At 40.4% G+C, this 15,581-nt stretch overlaps 1 protein-coding gene across 6 annotated transcripts in view; it reads left to right on the top strand.

The window, feature by feature from the left end:
- Window positions 1–15,377, top strand: part of FHDC1 (FH2 domain containing 1) — a 55,614-nt gene extending 40,237 nt beyond the window's left edge. For 4 of the 6 annotated variants that reach the window (XM_074229117.1, XM_074229119.1, XM_074229118.1 and 1 more), the window contains 3 exons: window positions 690–807; window positions 7,197–7,361; window positions 9,753–15,376. In XM_074229117.1, coding sequence (XP_074085218.1) covers window positions 690–807; window positions 7,197–7,361; window positions 9,753–11,795 — 2,326 coding nt within the window. In that variant the 3' untranslated portion in view covers window positions 11,796–15,376. Of the gene's footprint in view, window positions 1–689; window positions 808–7,196; window positions 7,362–9,752 lie in introns of all 6 variants that reach the window. The other 2 variants (XM_074229121.1, XM_074229122.1) reach the window with 1 other exon arrangement.
- The last annotated feature ends 204 nt before the right edge of the window (window positions 15,378–15,581 follow it).

Below are 15,581 nucleotides of genomic sequence, written 5' to 3'. Positions count from 1 at the left end.
GTTGTTATGAACAGGAAACTGCTTGCTATATATGAACTGTTAACATTATTACCTCCTATTGGAACCAGCATATGGCTCCTTTATCTTTACGACCACCATTATTGGTATAGAAAGTCCTAGACTAACCTGTCTCTTATTTAATGAATAGAAGAAAGCATGAATATTTCTGTCTCTCTGTCTGTCTTGGTCTCTGTCTCAGTCTCTATCTCTGGGTTTCTCTTTCTCTATCCATTTACTCCCTTCTGCTCCTGCCATAGGATTTGGGAAGTTGCCAAATTTAAAAGGTTTTCAGATCTCTTTAAGAGAAACCCTATCAGGAGATCAATGCAATAGATTTCTAAGTTCATGTTTATGGTTGTTTGTCAGTATAGGACAGAGTAGTGACATGATCTCTGTGACCCACTTATCACTGTTTTGGATTTTTGGTAGAGTCTTTTCTTTCTTTAAAAAAATACAAAACCAAAAAAAAAAAAAAAAAGGTGCCCTACCACAAAACATGAAAAGAAACCCACAGAGCTCTAACCATGGGGAGAGCTATTATAATAACTCACCTTCTGTTTTGATAATGTTGACCAACAAGGGAAAGGTCTTGTCTGATGTCCCTCTGGGCCACTTGATAATTCCTAAAACATGATATTCTGAAATCATCTTCTCATCCTAACTTCCCACTTTGGCCTTTCTTCTTTCAGATTATCTCTTGATAACACAGAGTCAGAACTTCACTCAATGTCTGCAAGGACAAGATCTCTAAAAGAAAATATCCAGCGGGATCCTGAGCTTTGTCAACAGTTGAAAGCCTTTATTAAGGTTTGTTGTCAGTGGCTCAAAATTATACTTCCAACACTTCAAAAGATTTTTGATTGCATGTGCACAGCTACCCCCTGAATTGGTGCAGAGGGTAGTCCTGCCAGGCTTTGCTCACTTGCTGGGGTTAAAATTTACCTGGTCCTGGGTTCTCACTCTTTTGGTGAAAAACTTAAGTTGGTGAGTGTGATATTCAAGCAGTAACAGTCTGTTTTTAGACTTTAGCTCAAAGGAGCACTACATTTAGAGTGAAAGGATTGGGATTCAAATTCTGTCTCTCCCATACCTTTGGATGAATGACTTATCTTTTAAATTATGGGAGTGGTAAGACTAGATTGCCTTCTGAGCTGCTTCCTATCTCTAAATCTCTTAGTAGGCTTTGTCAGAACCTCTGCTCTGCTGGTGTATAGTTTGAGAATTCAGGGTCACCTCCACACTTGGATGAAGCTTTAGAATTGTATTTTAGTGGAAGATTCAATATTAGGCTCCTGAATTTTGGAGTCATTGAGACTGGTTAGAATTGTCTAGGTGTGTTTGTTGAGGTTTCCATTAACATTGGCAGATATAGGAATGTTTATTCCAGTACCTATAGACAGATGCCCCTTCTGGATTACCCCCACAAGTATTTTATTTTCTTCCCAATACAAAGTTTGGATGTGGCATTAATAATAATTATAGCTCACGATAATTTATGTAATTCCTTAAAGTTTCCAAGATGTTTTACCTACATTATCTCATTGTTGTCAGTGGCTCAAAATTGTACTTCCTAAAAAAACTTCAAAGAAGTCAAGTGATTTTCAGAAGAATTTGTCAGAGATTAGATTAGAACATCAATCTTTGCATGAATCCACTACTTTGAACATCCATTGGATTTCAGTCCTGCCATGTCTGCACCTGAGTGTTTTGTTCTGGTTGGTTTTTCAGATTTCAAATTAAATCATTAATCATAGAATTTTTTTCTCTCATTTCCTTTTAAAATTCAGAACTTTAGAAAAAGCAAATAAATGAGCATTTCTGTGTGATATGCATTATTGAACAGAAAGAGAAGGTTAAACACCCTGTAAAACTCTATCATGGAATATAGAATTTGGAGTTGGAAAAAGAGTGTCTGGCCCCAGAGAGGTAAACTGCAAGTGGAGTCTAATGCTTGAGGTTGAGAAGCCAATGTTAGTTCTACCTAATATTGGCTATAGGCTAAGATTTTGGACCATAGATGAAGCACTAAAAAGACAAGAGTTCAACTGCTCCTGATTGAACAGATGAGGAAACTCAGGCCAAGGAAAGTTAATGAAATTGTTTAGTCACTAAACATAGGAGATGGAATTTGAATCCGGTCTATAGAAAAGCTAGAGTTGTGGTTATTGGGAGAGAATGGTAGCATTGTAGGGACTTGGAAGATAATCTAGGCCAGTGCAGATGATCAGCCTCAGAGAAGGGAAGTCATTTGTGTTTTTCTTTTTGGTTGCTTGTAAGATTAAAAGGTGAGAAGGCACGGTTTCATCCTCTAGAATGCACTGGATAGCTGTGCCTGTTCACACCCTCCCTACAATAGCCTTCTTGGGTGTGTCAGATGAGCTGATCAGAATAACATAAACAAAAAAGTAGCCGAGTGGACGTGTTTGTGACAGCTCACTGTGACTCATTAATTATATAGTCTGACATAAACCTTTTATCTCCCATAGTGAAAAACAAAAGTGGCAACTTTTCACACTTATAGGCCAGGGGAAGACTAATGCTTCTTACTCATGGGCTGTTAGGCTGGGAGATGTGGGGCTATTGTAGGTCCACAAGGATTTTGAAGCACCTGTCCGCTTCAAAAGTCGACACTCCTAGTTCACGTTGATTTTGACACACTCTCACCTTCTCTGATTCTTATTCACATTCTTCTGTAGATGTGCTCAGTGTGCCTAGAGGCTGGTCCTTTTTTTTAATATCCTAAAATAATAATAGTAACATTGCTTCAAGGTTTTGCAAGGCATTTTTTATACATTACATTATTTGAATCTCAGAACAATCTTGGAAGTTTGTGATTCTGGCATTCTCTTAAATTGTAGAAAAGGTACTGACCTGTATTGGTGGAGGGAGTTTCCTTACTAGAGTCCCCCATTCCTGTAAAAATTACAGGTCGATTCTTATTCCATAGAACTAGAGAGTGTCATCAATGTTTGAACCCAGGTATTCTTGATTTCAGGTTCTACCCTCTGTTCATTAATGCTGTTCATTAGATGCTTCTCTCACTCTCTTACATGACTATTCTCTACACTTTTCTGATCATAGACATCCTTTTTTAAAATTTAATGTATTTTAATTTTTTAATTTTAATTTTTTTTCCAATTACATGCAAAGGTTATTTAATCCTTAATGAAGACTTTATGTCATTTTTCTCAGGGAAAATATGGGTAGTAGTAGGGTACTTAATAAAGCATGTGTGTATGTATATGTGTGTATATTTATATATGCACACTTTTTAATATTTAAATTTTCTTTTAATAAAAACTAATCTTACTTTTAGCCTTCATTTTTAGGTAGAATTATCTAAAAAATTCTCAGCCTAATCCATGAGTTCTTTTGATAGTTTTTTCAATTGCTTAATTCTGACTTCATTTGTGTGATAACCCAGTTCTTACGTTTGCTTGATAGGTAAACTCCCCAGTATTATATATTGTGTGCAGATACTTTAAATATACTGTGTGCAGAAATTTCTCTTTCTTTTATTGTTGGACTTCGTTGATAATATATAGAAATGCTGATGATTTATGTGGATTTATTTTATATCCTGCAACTTTGCTAAAGTTAATTATTTCAAGTAGTTCTTTAGTTGATTCTCTAGGATTCTTTGAGTACATCATCATATCATCTGCAAGGAGGGAGAGTTTTGTTTCCTTGGTGCCTATTCTAATTCCTTCAATTTCTTTTTCTTCTCTTATTGCTCCAGCTAACATTTCTAGTACAATATCAAATAATGGTGGTAATAACAGTCTTTCTTTTCTCCTTATCTTATTGGAAAGGCTTCTAACTTATCCTCAGTACAGATAATGCTTGCTGATGATATTATATAGATTTCACTTGACATTTTAAAGAAAATACCATTTATTTCTATTTAGCATTCATTTAAAAATTTTTGGGAAGGTTCCAAATTCTCTCCCACCCATCCTATATCCATTGAGAAGGCAAGAAGTGTGGTATCAGTTATACTTATAAAATCATTCATATGTCCATATTAGCCATGGAAAAATAAAATGGAAAAAATTGTTTCAGTCTTCACTCAGATTTCATCAGAACTAGATATTATTTTTCATCATGAGTCCTTTGGATTTGTCTTGAATCATTGTATTAATCAGTAGCTAAGTCTTTCACAGTTGATAATTGTTGAAATATTATTACTCTGTACGGTCTTCTGGTTCTGCTAATTTCACTTTGCATCAGTTTACAGATGTCTTCCTAGATTTTTCTGCATTTCTTATAGTACAATAGTATTCCATCACAATTCTATACCACAACTTGTTTAACCATTCCCCTATTGATAGATATCCCTTCAATTTCCAGTTTTTTGCCACCACTTGTATCTTTCCATTAACCTTTGTGTCATATCTAGTTTTGATTGTTTGACTTAAATATTATGTGTCTGCTTATATGATGAAACTTTCATTAGTTATGATACCATGGACATTTCCATACCAGTACCAGTCTAAGTATCTTGGCCTTTTGATTCTGAAGTCTGTTCAAGTCCCAAGAAATTAAAGAGGAAGGGGCGGCTAGGTGGCACAATGGATAGAGCACTGGCCCTGGAGTGGGAGTACCTGAGTTCAAGTCTGACCTCAGACACCTAATAATTACCTAGCTGTGTGGCCTTGGGCAAGCCACTTAACCCCATTTGCCTTGCAAAAACCTTAAATAATAAAAAAAAAAAAGAAATTAAAAAATAAAGTTTTATTTGACCATTCAGATAATAATTTGTTGGCATTTGTGCCAATAAGCACACCTCTACTAATGGATCTTAGTTGATTTTGTTTTGTTTTTGGTGGAGGTTATTGTCTTTAAGTTTACTAAAATTTAATTTAAATGACATTTAAATATAGCCCAGAAAATAAACCTTAGTAAGATAAAGAATTACTCCAAACTTGGATTATATTTTTCTTTTATCAATATTTTTTATAGTTTCATCCCCCAACTCAGAATGACTTTGCTTGGTTTTGCATTCCTTATTTTCCCAGGAACTAGAGAGCAGACCAACAAGGCAGTGCTAACCTGCCATGTATAGTCTTGTCAGAAGGCCTCTTTTTCTTCGATTGAGTTATTTTTTGGCATTAGTCCATTTTCATCCCCTGTTGGGAAAGTGACATGCAAAGATTTATTCCCTCATATTCATACTTTCTCTCCCTGAAGATATTGTGTGTGCACACACCCTCAAACTACATTGCCTGGGGCTGCTGGTTCAGATGCATACTTTTCTTCAGTATTCTGATTTACTAAATAGTTTTCCTTTTCCTGTTTCTTATCTGACTCCTTTTCACAATAGTAGCAAAAAAGAAAGTCACTGTTTGGGCACAAAAAAGACATAATTAAGAACAAAATTTCATTGAAGAGGGAGATGGCGAATGTTATTTTGGTGTGAGCTTTTGTTCAACTCCTTGCCTTTTGTTGTTGTTCAATTCCTTGCCTTGTTTTTTGTTTTGTTTTGTTTTGAAGGGCAAGGGGTGATGGTTTCTTTAAGGACATTTAAACAGTAATTCATCATAATTTTATCATTTTAACTTGACTTTTTCCTGAGAGAGAGAAAAACACATACACACAATTTTAAATGTAATTTTTTTTTTCTAGAAAGGTACCATGGCATCCTTTAGAGTCAGAAGGGCTCTTCAAGCCCTTCCCTTAAATTTTCTTTTTAAAGTAGAGCTTTTAGTTTTTATTAGCAAAGGCATTTCCACACTGGGAGGGGGAGGTACTGATGAAGTCAAAGGGCCAGGATCCCTTCCCCTCCAATTTTGTTGTTGCTGTTTTTCCTTAAAAGTATCAAGCTAAAGAAAAAATGACATGCTGTGGGCAGGGATAAAAGGAGATAGGAAACACAATGGATAAAATTCTGTATTTGATATCAAGAAAACCTGTCACTCCCACTTGTACCTTGTGACCCTGTCTCTGGGCCTCAGGTACTCATTTGTAAAATAAGAGCATTGGACAAGCTGACCTCCCAGTTGGAAGTCTGTACCATTGTTGCTTCCCATGGTTGAATACTTGAGAGTTACAGGGAGCAGAACATGCTGGCAGCTTCTGGTTATACTGGTCTGCCTTTGGCTAGAAGAAAACCTCTCCTTTCCAACTTCTTCCCTCCTTGCCTTGCTCCAAGAGATGCTGCCACTTTTAGGAAGTGAAAAACAAATCCTTTCCCAGAAAAAGATGGGGGGGGTGGCTCTCCAGGTAGAGACTGAATGTACATTCCTTTTCAATAGGCAGTATCAGAACCTACTGGAGACTTGGAATCTTATCCTGGAGATAACCTCAGCAAGAGACATTAGTCCTTTGGAGCTGAGCTGTTGTCCTTAACCAGGTAGTTTACTGGCCTATCACTACTGGTGAAAGGACTCTCCGAGTCACTTGGAACTGAGATTAAAATTCTCCCAAACAAATGGATTAGATGATTACCTTTTAAAATTTGGCGAATTGTGTATGGCAAAAAGTAAAAAAATCCCTGGGGTTTGGCTTACTGAGATTTGACTCTACAGTTCTAGTCCAGAGTAATTTGGACACATCTGATTAATGCTTATGAGCAGCAGTGATGGTATGGGTCTTGAAGTGACTTGATAGTTATAGAGGTAACCCTAGGAGAAGGTAACCCAATAATTTGGAGTGAGCCTGGATAAGGATTTTGTGATTAAAATATAGAAGTCACTAGCTGTGAGCCTGTGTAATATTTTTCCATTGCTGGAGAACAGAATGATTAGAGGTGCATTAAGGATGAAAACTTTTAAATCTTAGCTCTTTCTAATTCTTCCTTCCCTCTTCCTCCCAGGATTCAGTTAAGCCACAGGGATCCTATTTGAGATGAATTCTTTTCCTTTCTTTGGAATTTTCCAAACTAGCAATAAATCTGGCCTCTTCCTGACTTTGGACTTTAGTTTAGGGAACAAGTATCATACTGAATCAAGGATGGTAAAACTGGAAGGGACCTTTGAGGTCATCTCTTCCATTTTACAGATGAGGAAACTGAGGCCCCCAGAAAAAGGGACTTGGCTAGTCATACAGCCAATAAATGACAAAGCTAGGATTCAAACCAGGGTATCTTGTGTTTTTGATGAATTTATTGTCTGGTTCAATGGGGATGCCAGGATAATGTGAATCTCAGACCATCTCATGTAATTTACTTAAGCTATTGCTGTTTTCTTTTTCTTTAGTTTGCTCTACAGAAATTGGAGGAACTAGAGAGTGTGAGAGAAGAGCTACAGAAGGAGGCCCATGCTCTCATAGATTTTTTCTGTGAAGACAAAGAAACTATGAAGTTGGACGAATGCCTTCAGATCTTTAGAGATTTTTGTACCAAATTTGATAAAGCTGTGAAAGTAAGTAGGATTGGAAGTTATCCTAACATTGAAAAGCATGTTTGTCCCCTTACTTTGATTTTTTTCTTTTTTTTCCCCAACATGTTCCTTTGCCTGAGGAAATTTCCACTTAGAGAAATTTCTGAATTTAGTTAATAATGTATGGCAAAAGGGGCGGCTAGGTGGCGCAGTGGATAAAGCACCGGCCCTGGAGTCAGGAGTACCTGAGTTCAAATCTGGTCTCAGACACTTAATAATGACCTAGCTGTGTGGCCTTGGGCAAGCCACTTAACCCCATTTGCCTTGCAAAAACTTAAAAAAAGAAAAAAAAATGTCTAGCAAAGAATACCAGCTCACTAGGGTTTGACTTACTGAGAACTGCCTCTGTCATCTCAGTTCAGAAGTCATTTGCATCATTGGGAGGCCAGTGTACTGTTGCCTTTGGTTTTGTTTTGTTTTATTTTGTTCTTAAACAAACTCCTCAAGTCCATTTTTGGCTTCTGGTAAAGTTCATTTATGCCAATAGGGATCATTGGCAAAAAATCATTTTCAGGATCGGTACACAACAAGTATTCCTACATTATCCACAAAGGGGGTTACAGGTAGCTTGTACACCTGAACTTCTCTTTCTCATCTGATTCCAACTCCACAAACAGTATTTGGAGTCCTCAAAGTTGGACAATTTTTGTCCTTCTGTTGTGTACTGGTCTTACATTTTTATTAAGCACTCACAGAGTATATTGACTGTCCTAAGGAAAAAGTCAAATTTACTGCCCTCTCAAAACCAGACCCTGGAGGAAAAAAAAAAAACAAAAAATTTAAAACCCTGATATCTGCTAATTTAAGAATGGTTTAAAAAAAAAAGAAGTCATCCTGTTAAAAAAAAAATCACCTATCTTTCCAAGTACCATTCATTTCAGAGAAGATCAGAAGAACTGTATACCATTTATCTATCTTTGAAAAACATGATTCCCAGTTTCTAGGTCTGATGCAATTTCTCTCAGGATGAAGAAGAGCTGTTTCCAGTGAAATCTGAGGCACAGACTGCTCCTCACTACACCTTCTCCATCTGCCTCAGCTCAGAGATCACCCATAGCTTGTAGCCATGGTGGCTCTCCCTTGTCCAAGCAGAGAGCTCAGCAGCAGATTGAAGAGGAAGCACCACAATCGGCTTTTTCAAAGACTCTCTGTTCACAACTGGAATCCAATAGTTCCCCCCCCCCCCCCCTTAAATGAGGCCACCTGCTTAATAGTCTCAACACATCTGTCCTGAGAGTCGGGAGCTTGTCTCCACCCCATCACAGCTGGACCAGGATGGGGGAAGAGGAGGGGGGTGAAGCCAGAAGTCCATCCCCTGCAGGAAACACCTAAAGGGGGGCCAAGAGGACAGGGAAGTTCAGCCAGAGGGCCCTATGCCGAAGGGGAAGGGAAATTCCAGTCATTGTCAGAGTGGATTTTAAAGGGCTAATGATTAGTTTTTCTTGGTTAGCCAGAGCCATGAATTTAAAAGACAGAAATCTCTTGAAAAGTTCATCACCTTTAGCCCCAAGTATTGTTGTTAGGGGTGTGGAGGAGATTGGTGCTTTATGGGCTCACTTGGGTTTTTTGATTGGGAAGAATACAAAAGTTTGCAAAGGGCTGGTGACTGACTCACCCTCCTAGGGAGAGGTAGGATGGGGAAGAGCCAGGTTAGAAGATACTTGTTACAGGATAAGAAGAGCTGACCCAGAGAGGAAAGATACTTTTTTCTTTGGTGGTGTTTTTCTGTTGCATTCTTTTAAAGAGTGTTACTTTTAAAAGGAATCTTTAAAAAAATAGCAAATTTAAGTGCACATTTTAAAAAAGGCTAAATTTTTATAAATATCTCTTTCTCCCCCCCATAAAACTTTTTTAAAAAAAGAAAAAGAAGCATAACAAATATGTATCATCCAGCAAAACAAATACAAAAATATCTGTCTTTGTATTTTAAGTCTTATCAGCTTGCTGACATGAAGTGGGTGACATCCTATAGTTTTAGTCCTCTTGAATTATGATATATGAAGAGCCTTTGCACACCTTTAAAGCTTTATATGAACATTAGTTTTGTTGAAGGAATATAGGGTTAGAAAGGGTGGGAATCAAAATGATTGTCAATTAACCCAAGAGGAATGAAAGTAAGTCATGGTAAGCTATGAAGTTCTGGAAACTGTAAATATGTCCACAGTAGGGGGTAAAGCTCTGGTTCTGGAATGAGAAAGACTTGAGTTCAAAATTTGCTTAGGACATTTGCTAGCTGTGTGACCCTTGCCTCTCTTAATTTCAGTTACCTTTCTGTAAAATTGGAGTCATTATGTCAACCACTCTCCAGATTTATTGTGTTGTTGCTGGTGCTGTTATGTTCTTCTTCATGGAATTTTTCTCTCCATTCTTTAGGACAACCGGGACCGAGAAATGCAAGAACTCCGCCAGCTGCAGAAATTAAAGGGGCTGGAAGACAAAAGGCGCTCTTGGGCCGCGGGTGAGATCGGCAGCTTTGGGAGGAGCAGCAGTGAAAATGATGTGGAGCTGTTGACCAAGAAGAGCCTAGAAGATGGCCTCCCCTTCCTTCAGCAGAGGGCCTTTAGTCCTTCCCACCGACCCCCCAACTCCCGCCGCTCCCGGCTCTCCCTGGGCACCTCTGCAGATAAGGAGCTACTCACTTTTCTGGAGAGCTCCACAACAGAGGACCTCAACAAATTTAACAGCCTTCCCAGGACCGCCACAAAGCAGTCCAGGCCTTCCCTGGCCTGGATGGAATCCCCAGGGCCAAAGGATGTGAACTCAAACCACTTAGGCTTCCAGCAGGCCCCAGAGGCAGAGATGAGCAGCAGCAATTCACCTGGCCACCTTCCTAATCCAGGTCTGGAGAATTCTTATGCTATCCTTCACCATTCACAGAGCCATGGCAACAAAAACAACTTAAAAAGAAACAGTGTGCCACCATCATCCACCTTGCCTATTGGGATTGAGGAACAACAGCTGGTTCGTGACTTGGCCCAGTTTGACCTCCAGGAGCCAACAAACCAAGAGGAAACCCCAAGGTTTATCTCAGAGGACTCCAGTCCAGTGGAATCAGAGTCATTGGATGATGAAAGCTTGCCGTCCTTTACTGCTGCTGATGAGATCCTGACGCCTGTTGGCCAAGACTCATCCATTGGTCAAGACTCGAAGGAAGTGACAGGAAGCAAAAATGGCAACTCATCCCCTGAGGACATGTTAGTCAATGGTACAATGCCTCCTATGGTCTCTGCATCCACAGACACCAGTGAGTCTGAAAATAAAGAGACCGGGCTGGTTTTTTATATCTCAGACACCACAGACTGTTCTTTGACTTTGGATTGTTCAGAAGGAAATGACCCCAAAATGGGAAGCATCCAATCAAAAGAAGGGAGAACGATGAATAGCTTTGAGTCCTCTAGTGCTGGCGAGGTGGAGGAAGAGAACAGGAACGGTGGTTTTGTTGCTGGGAAGAATGAGTCTGGCTACAAAGGGAGTCTGCCCAAAGACAAAGTAATGAAAGGGAAAGAGCCATCAGGACCAAAGAGAAATTCCCTGAAAGACACGCTCCCTAGTCTTGCCTACAAATCTGGGAGCGGACGGCGTAGCTTGGCACCTTCCTCCAAACCAGTGCGGACCCTGAATGCCTCTGAAAATGAGAGCATGCGCAAGGTGGTACCCATCTCCAAATCTAGCAGGGGTTCAGGAAACTGGAAACGGCCTGAAGGTCTGGCCCGGGTGACCCCTCGGGAGGTGGGCAGCAGCACAGATTCACGACTGTCCCGCCGGAGCTCAGTCAGAGGCACAGCAGACACTTCCCCGCGACGGCCTTCTGGTGTGGCAGTGGCAGCAGCTGTGGCAGCGGAGGAGCAAAGGCTGCAGAGGGGAAGTGTTACATCCAGCAGTGTCCGGGTTGGGAGGGACTCTCCCTTGCAACACAAGACCTCCCTCAAGAAGCCCAGTGCCAAACCCATCAGGAATGTCCCCAAGCCCAAGGTAGACGAATCCAAGATCTGCCGGACCAACCCTCAGGAATCGGAGGACATTGAAGAGGTGACCAAGCCCCCCCCACCTGTCAGTGTCCCCCGGGCCCCACCCCCCGTTCCAAGCTTTGCTAGGAACACTGTGGCCTCCTCTTCTCGGCGCCTGAAGACAGATTCACCTCCAGTTTCCAAGGTCCCTGGTATTACCCGGGCTGCCTCTCAGAGGCAGCTGAGGATAAAGACAACCCCCGAAGACACCCAGACCAAAAATGGGGGTACCTTGAGGCGAACCAGCAGTGCCAGAACTGCCTCAAAGGGCCTTGAGTCCAGTGAGAGCTCTGGCAGTAAGGACGAAGCCTCTTTGAAAGGGAGAGGCACAATGGAGAAATCTTCTCTGAAACGTAGGGATTCAAGTAGGACCACACTGGGGAAAATTCTGAATCCGTTATGGAAATGAGGAGGGTCTGTTCTCTTGAGGCCACAGCTCTGGGTTGGGGGATGTGGGCACAGACTTTGGCAGTGGGGTGGCCACCGAGGATGTCTTCTAGACCAGTCTGTGGGTTGGTGTCCAAGTCTGTTTGCTTGTTTCTCCCAGGGTATAACCTCCTCCAAGGAATAAGTGCCAGGTCAGCAGTGCTCCACTCTCCGTCCATGGTCAAAGAACACTCTGAATGTATAGATTTAATGCTGCTGTGATGGAGCTGGGGGCCGGCTACCCCACCGAGCAGTGGAGGGTGGGTGCCTGTCAGCAAAGGCTTCACCTCTCCACAACAAGAAAAAAATGAGAGGACTTTGAAATAGATAAGAAGATGAACTTCTTACAGAACAAGTTAAAAACTTTGGGCCAGTTTTTGTATGACTTATTTTATAAGATGATATAAGTTAAATATTCCCAGTTTCCTTTTCTGAGTGAAATGCCTCCCAGGGAACAGCACAGGGGAAAAAAAATGACCTTAATATGAAGATCTTTCCTGTCCTCCTTTAATTTCGTGCCTCTCTCGGGGTCCTTTTGCTGGCAATAGGACCTTTTGGCCTGCAGACCCCAAAGTTGATGCTTCATGGTAGGCTTCATCTCGACAAAGTCACAGCATGGTTCTAGCTCCATGTGCATGGATCCTGGTGTGTTTTCGGTGCATGTTCGTTTCTGTGTGTATGTGTGTGAGAGAGGCCCCATGGGTAGGGGAGAGGGAATGCTATCTCTGCAGGACAGAAAGCCCCTCTTCCCCATGGGCTACAGTATCTTAGAAGCTGCAGACTGTGAGCGTTGGGCAGTGGCCTTTTAGGGAATGGCAGCCACAGGCACAGTCCTTACCTGATTTTCTGGACATCAGAAAGTGTCCCGTTTAAGATATTCATAGATCCACACCTGGTAGGAGCTAGCAACTTAGTGAGTGCTAAGGACTCATTTGTTACTCTTCTACTCTCTCACCCCCCTCTCCAATTTGTTCATCTTCTATAAAATTATGTGAATGCTGCTATAATTTGTGTAAACTTTGGTTAGAGAGACAGGGGGAAAGTCTTTTGTTACCATCTTCCTATTTCTGTGATCACATGCAGAGATATTGTCTGTGACATGGTGCTTTATGAATTAAGCATCTTCTTTTTGATATAGTTTTTGAATCTTGAAAGCGGCTGAATGCAGATTTAAAAGAAAAACAAAAGCCACCTTTTTGATAGGTGAACATTGCTTTCAAAAGAAATTTTATTGGCAGGGACAAAAAGAAAGGGGGGATGAAAAACAATTTTCATCCATAATGAAAGGTTTGGGTCTTCACCAGCTTTACCAAATGTCCTTTTCCTACTTACCTTTGAGAGTAATTTATGTCAATAGGGTCCTAAAGGTAATTCTTAGTTTTTGTTTTATTTTTTTAAAGTTGTCTTATTTTATTTACTTACTAGTAAAATCTTATTTTCTATCCAACAGTGGCAAGTGTATTTTAGGCAAGTTAACTGACTTCACCACAGTACTCTTCCTTCTCCGGTTATTAGCCCATATGAATCGTATTATCTTTGAACTTCCATAAACCAGCCAAGTGGGACAGGATGAACTTTGTGACTTAAGGTGACTGACCACCATATTTTAAAAAAAAAGTGAAATTTCTCTCTTCCCTGGGGCCTGCTTTTAGGCACCAACCCAAAGCATCTGAAAGTGGGGCCTTAATGGAAAAGCTAGATAAAAAAAGAATACACTTATAAAGGCAGATTTTGCTTTAAGAAAGTCTTAAGTTGTTTGGGTCTTTCCATGTTTGGACTTCCTACGAAATGGGGTCTTATTCAGTCCTACCTTCTGTGTGTTCATCTGCATAAGCAGGTGGTTGATTTTTATTACCTTTTATTGGTAGTAAGCTTGGAAAAAATAATTTAAGTGCGTTTCAAAAAATGTAAATAAGTTTCTATATAAATTTGTGTAAGATAAACTGAATGTATTTAATGGACCATTTATATGTTCTTCAGCATCATGTAGTTTAATAAAGATCCAGTTTAAGGGAATTGTTTCTCATCTTCAGTCTTTTTATTTGGACCATATTATGTTCAGTTGGTTTTGGCAGAGAGAAAAGAAGGTCAGAAGGTGGGTCAGATGGTGCTGGTTGTCATGGTTTCTAAAAAAGGTGATAACCCAGATTTCCTTATGTGCTTGTTGAGCTTTCCCCTCTAGCTCTGGGAGAGGGAGAAGGGCCAGACCTGGGGGAATCCAGCCTTGCGTCTGAAATCAAAGAGAGTCAACGGAATCTCATCATCTCTTATATGTTCACACTATTCTGTGTTTAGGGGCTGAGCTCTGTAATCCCCATGGGGCCAGCAAGTCTAGATCTGCTACTGGGCATCCTCGCCTTCTGGCTTCCCTCCACCATTGAAACAGTGCAACTCACCTCTCCATCTGGCTTGAAAAGGAAATGCAGCTCAATTTTCTCCTGTCTTCTCTCTTAGGTGTGGAGATGGCTTGATGTCACAGCTTAGTCCTCACACCTTTATTTTTTTTTAATTAATAAAGTTGTTAAAATAGGGAATGGAATCAGAAGGATAGTGCTTCTCCTACAAGATCGTAGAACTAGGGCCAGAAGGGTTGTTTGTGGTCATCTAGTACAACTCTTTCATTTTACAAACGGGAAATCCAAGATGCAGCAGGACCTCAGCTTGCCCCACTTCACAGAGGAAGTTAGTGGCAAGTCAACATGGAAACTTGGGTCCCAGGACCTCTCATCTTCCCTGTACCCTCCTCAGTCTCTGGTCCAGCTCAAGAAAGTGGAAACTGCTGCTGTAGTGTAACTGAAAACTCAAACCCCAGGTTTTTCTCTTCCTATGTGCTCTTCATTTTTGCTTGCCAACCCTCAGGTGCCTTGATTATTCCTGCTGTGGGGTTGAGTTACATAAGCAGACTACAAGAACTTTTTTGCCATGCTGCCCGCCTCCCATAATTACCTCTTTTTTTTTTAGGTTTTTGCAAGGCAAATGGGGTTAAGTGACTTGCCCAAGGCCACACAGGCAATTATTAAGTGTTTGAGACTGAATTTGAACCCAGGTAGTCCTGACTCCAGGGCTGGTGCTTTATCCACTGTGCCACCTAGCTGCCCCCCATAATTACCTCTTGAATAATTTTCATAAGGAGGCTTGCTCTCTAGCCCTCTTTTTAGGAGGTGGGTGCCCATCAATGCCAGTCAAGGGCAAATTTTCACTGCTTGCCCTTTGAAAATGATGTCCTTGATGATTTACCAAGAAATAGCTCCTGCAATTTAGAATTTCATTTGGAAAACCTGAGAGATCATCTTCCTTAACCTCATTTTTGAAGATGGTGAAATAAGTCTAGACAAGGGAAATAACTTGCTTAAGATACGTACACAATAAGTAGGGAAGATAGGATTTGATTCAGGACTTCTGCCTGTAATAATAACTTTTACATAGTGCCTGCTATGTTGCCAGACACTATGCTAAGCATTTTATTTCTTTAAGAAAGATTTTATTTGGAATTTTATAGTTTTTCCTGTAACCTTGCTTCCCTCCCCCACCTCCCACAGAAGTCATTCTGTTAGTCTTTACATTGTTTCCATGGTATACATTGATCTAAGTTGACTGTGATAAGAAAGAAGTCATATCCTTAAGGGAAAGAAATAAAGTATAAGAGATAGCAAAATTACGTAATTTTTTTTTTAAAATTAAATGTAATAGTCTTTGGTCTTTGTTCAAACTCCACAATTCTTTCTCTGGATACAGATGTATTCTCTATCACAGATATCCCAAAATTGTG

Source organism: Macrotis lagotis, chromosome 3 (assembly GCF_037893015.1).
Source record: "Macrotis lagotis isolate mMagLag1 chromosome 3, bilby.v1.9.chrom.fasta, whole genome shotgun sequence".
In the NCBI taxonomy this organism is placed as follows: Eukaryota; Metazoa; Chordata; class Mammalia; order Peramelemorphia; family Peramelidae; genus Macrotis; species Macrotis lagotis.
The sequence above is the reverse complement of the archived record's forward strand: the minus strand, read 5'-3'. Positions and strand labels throughout refer to the sequence as shown.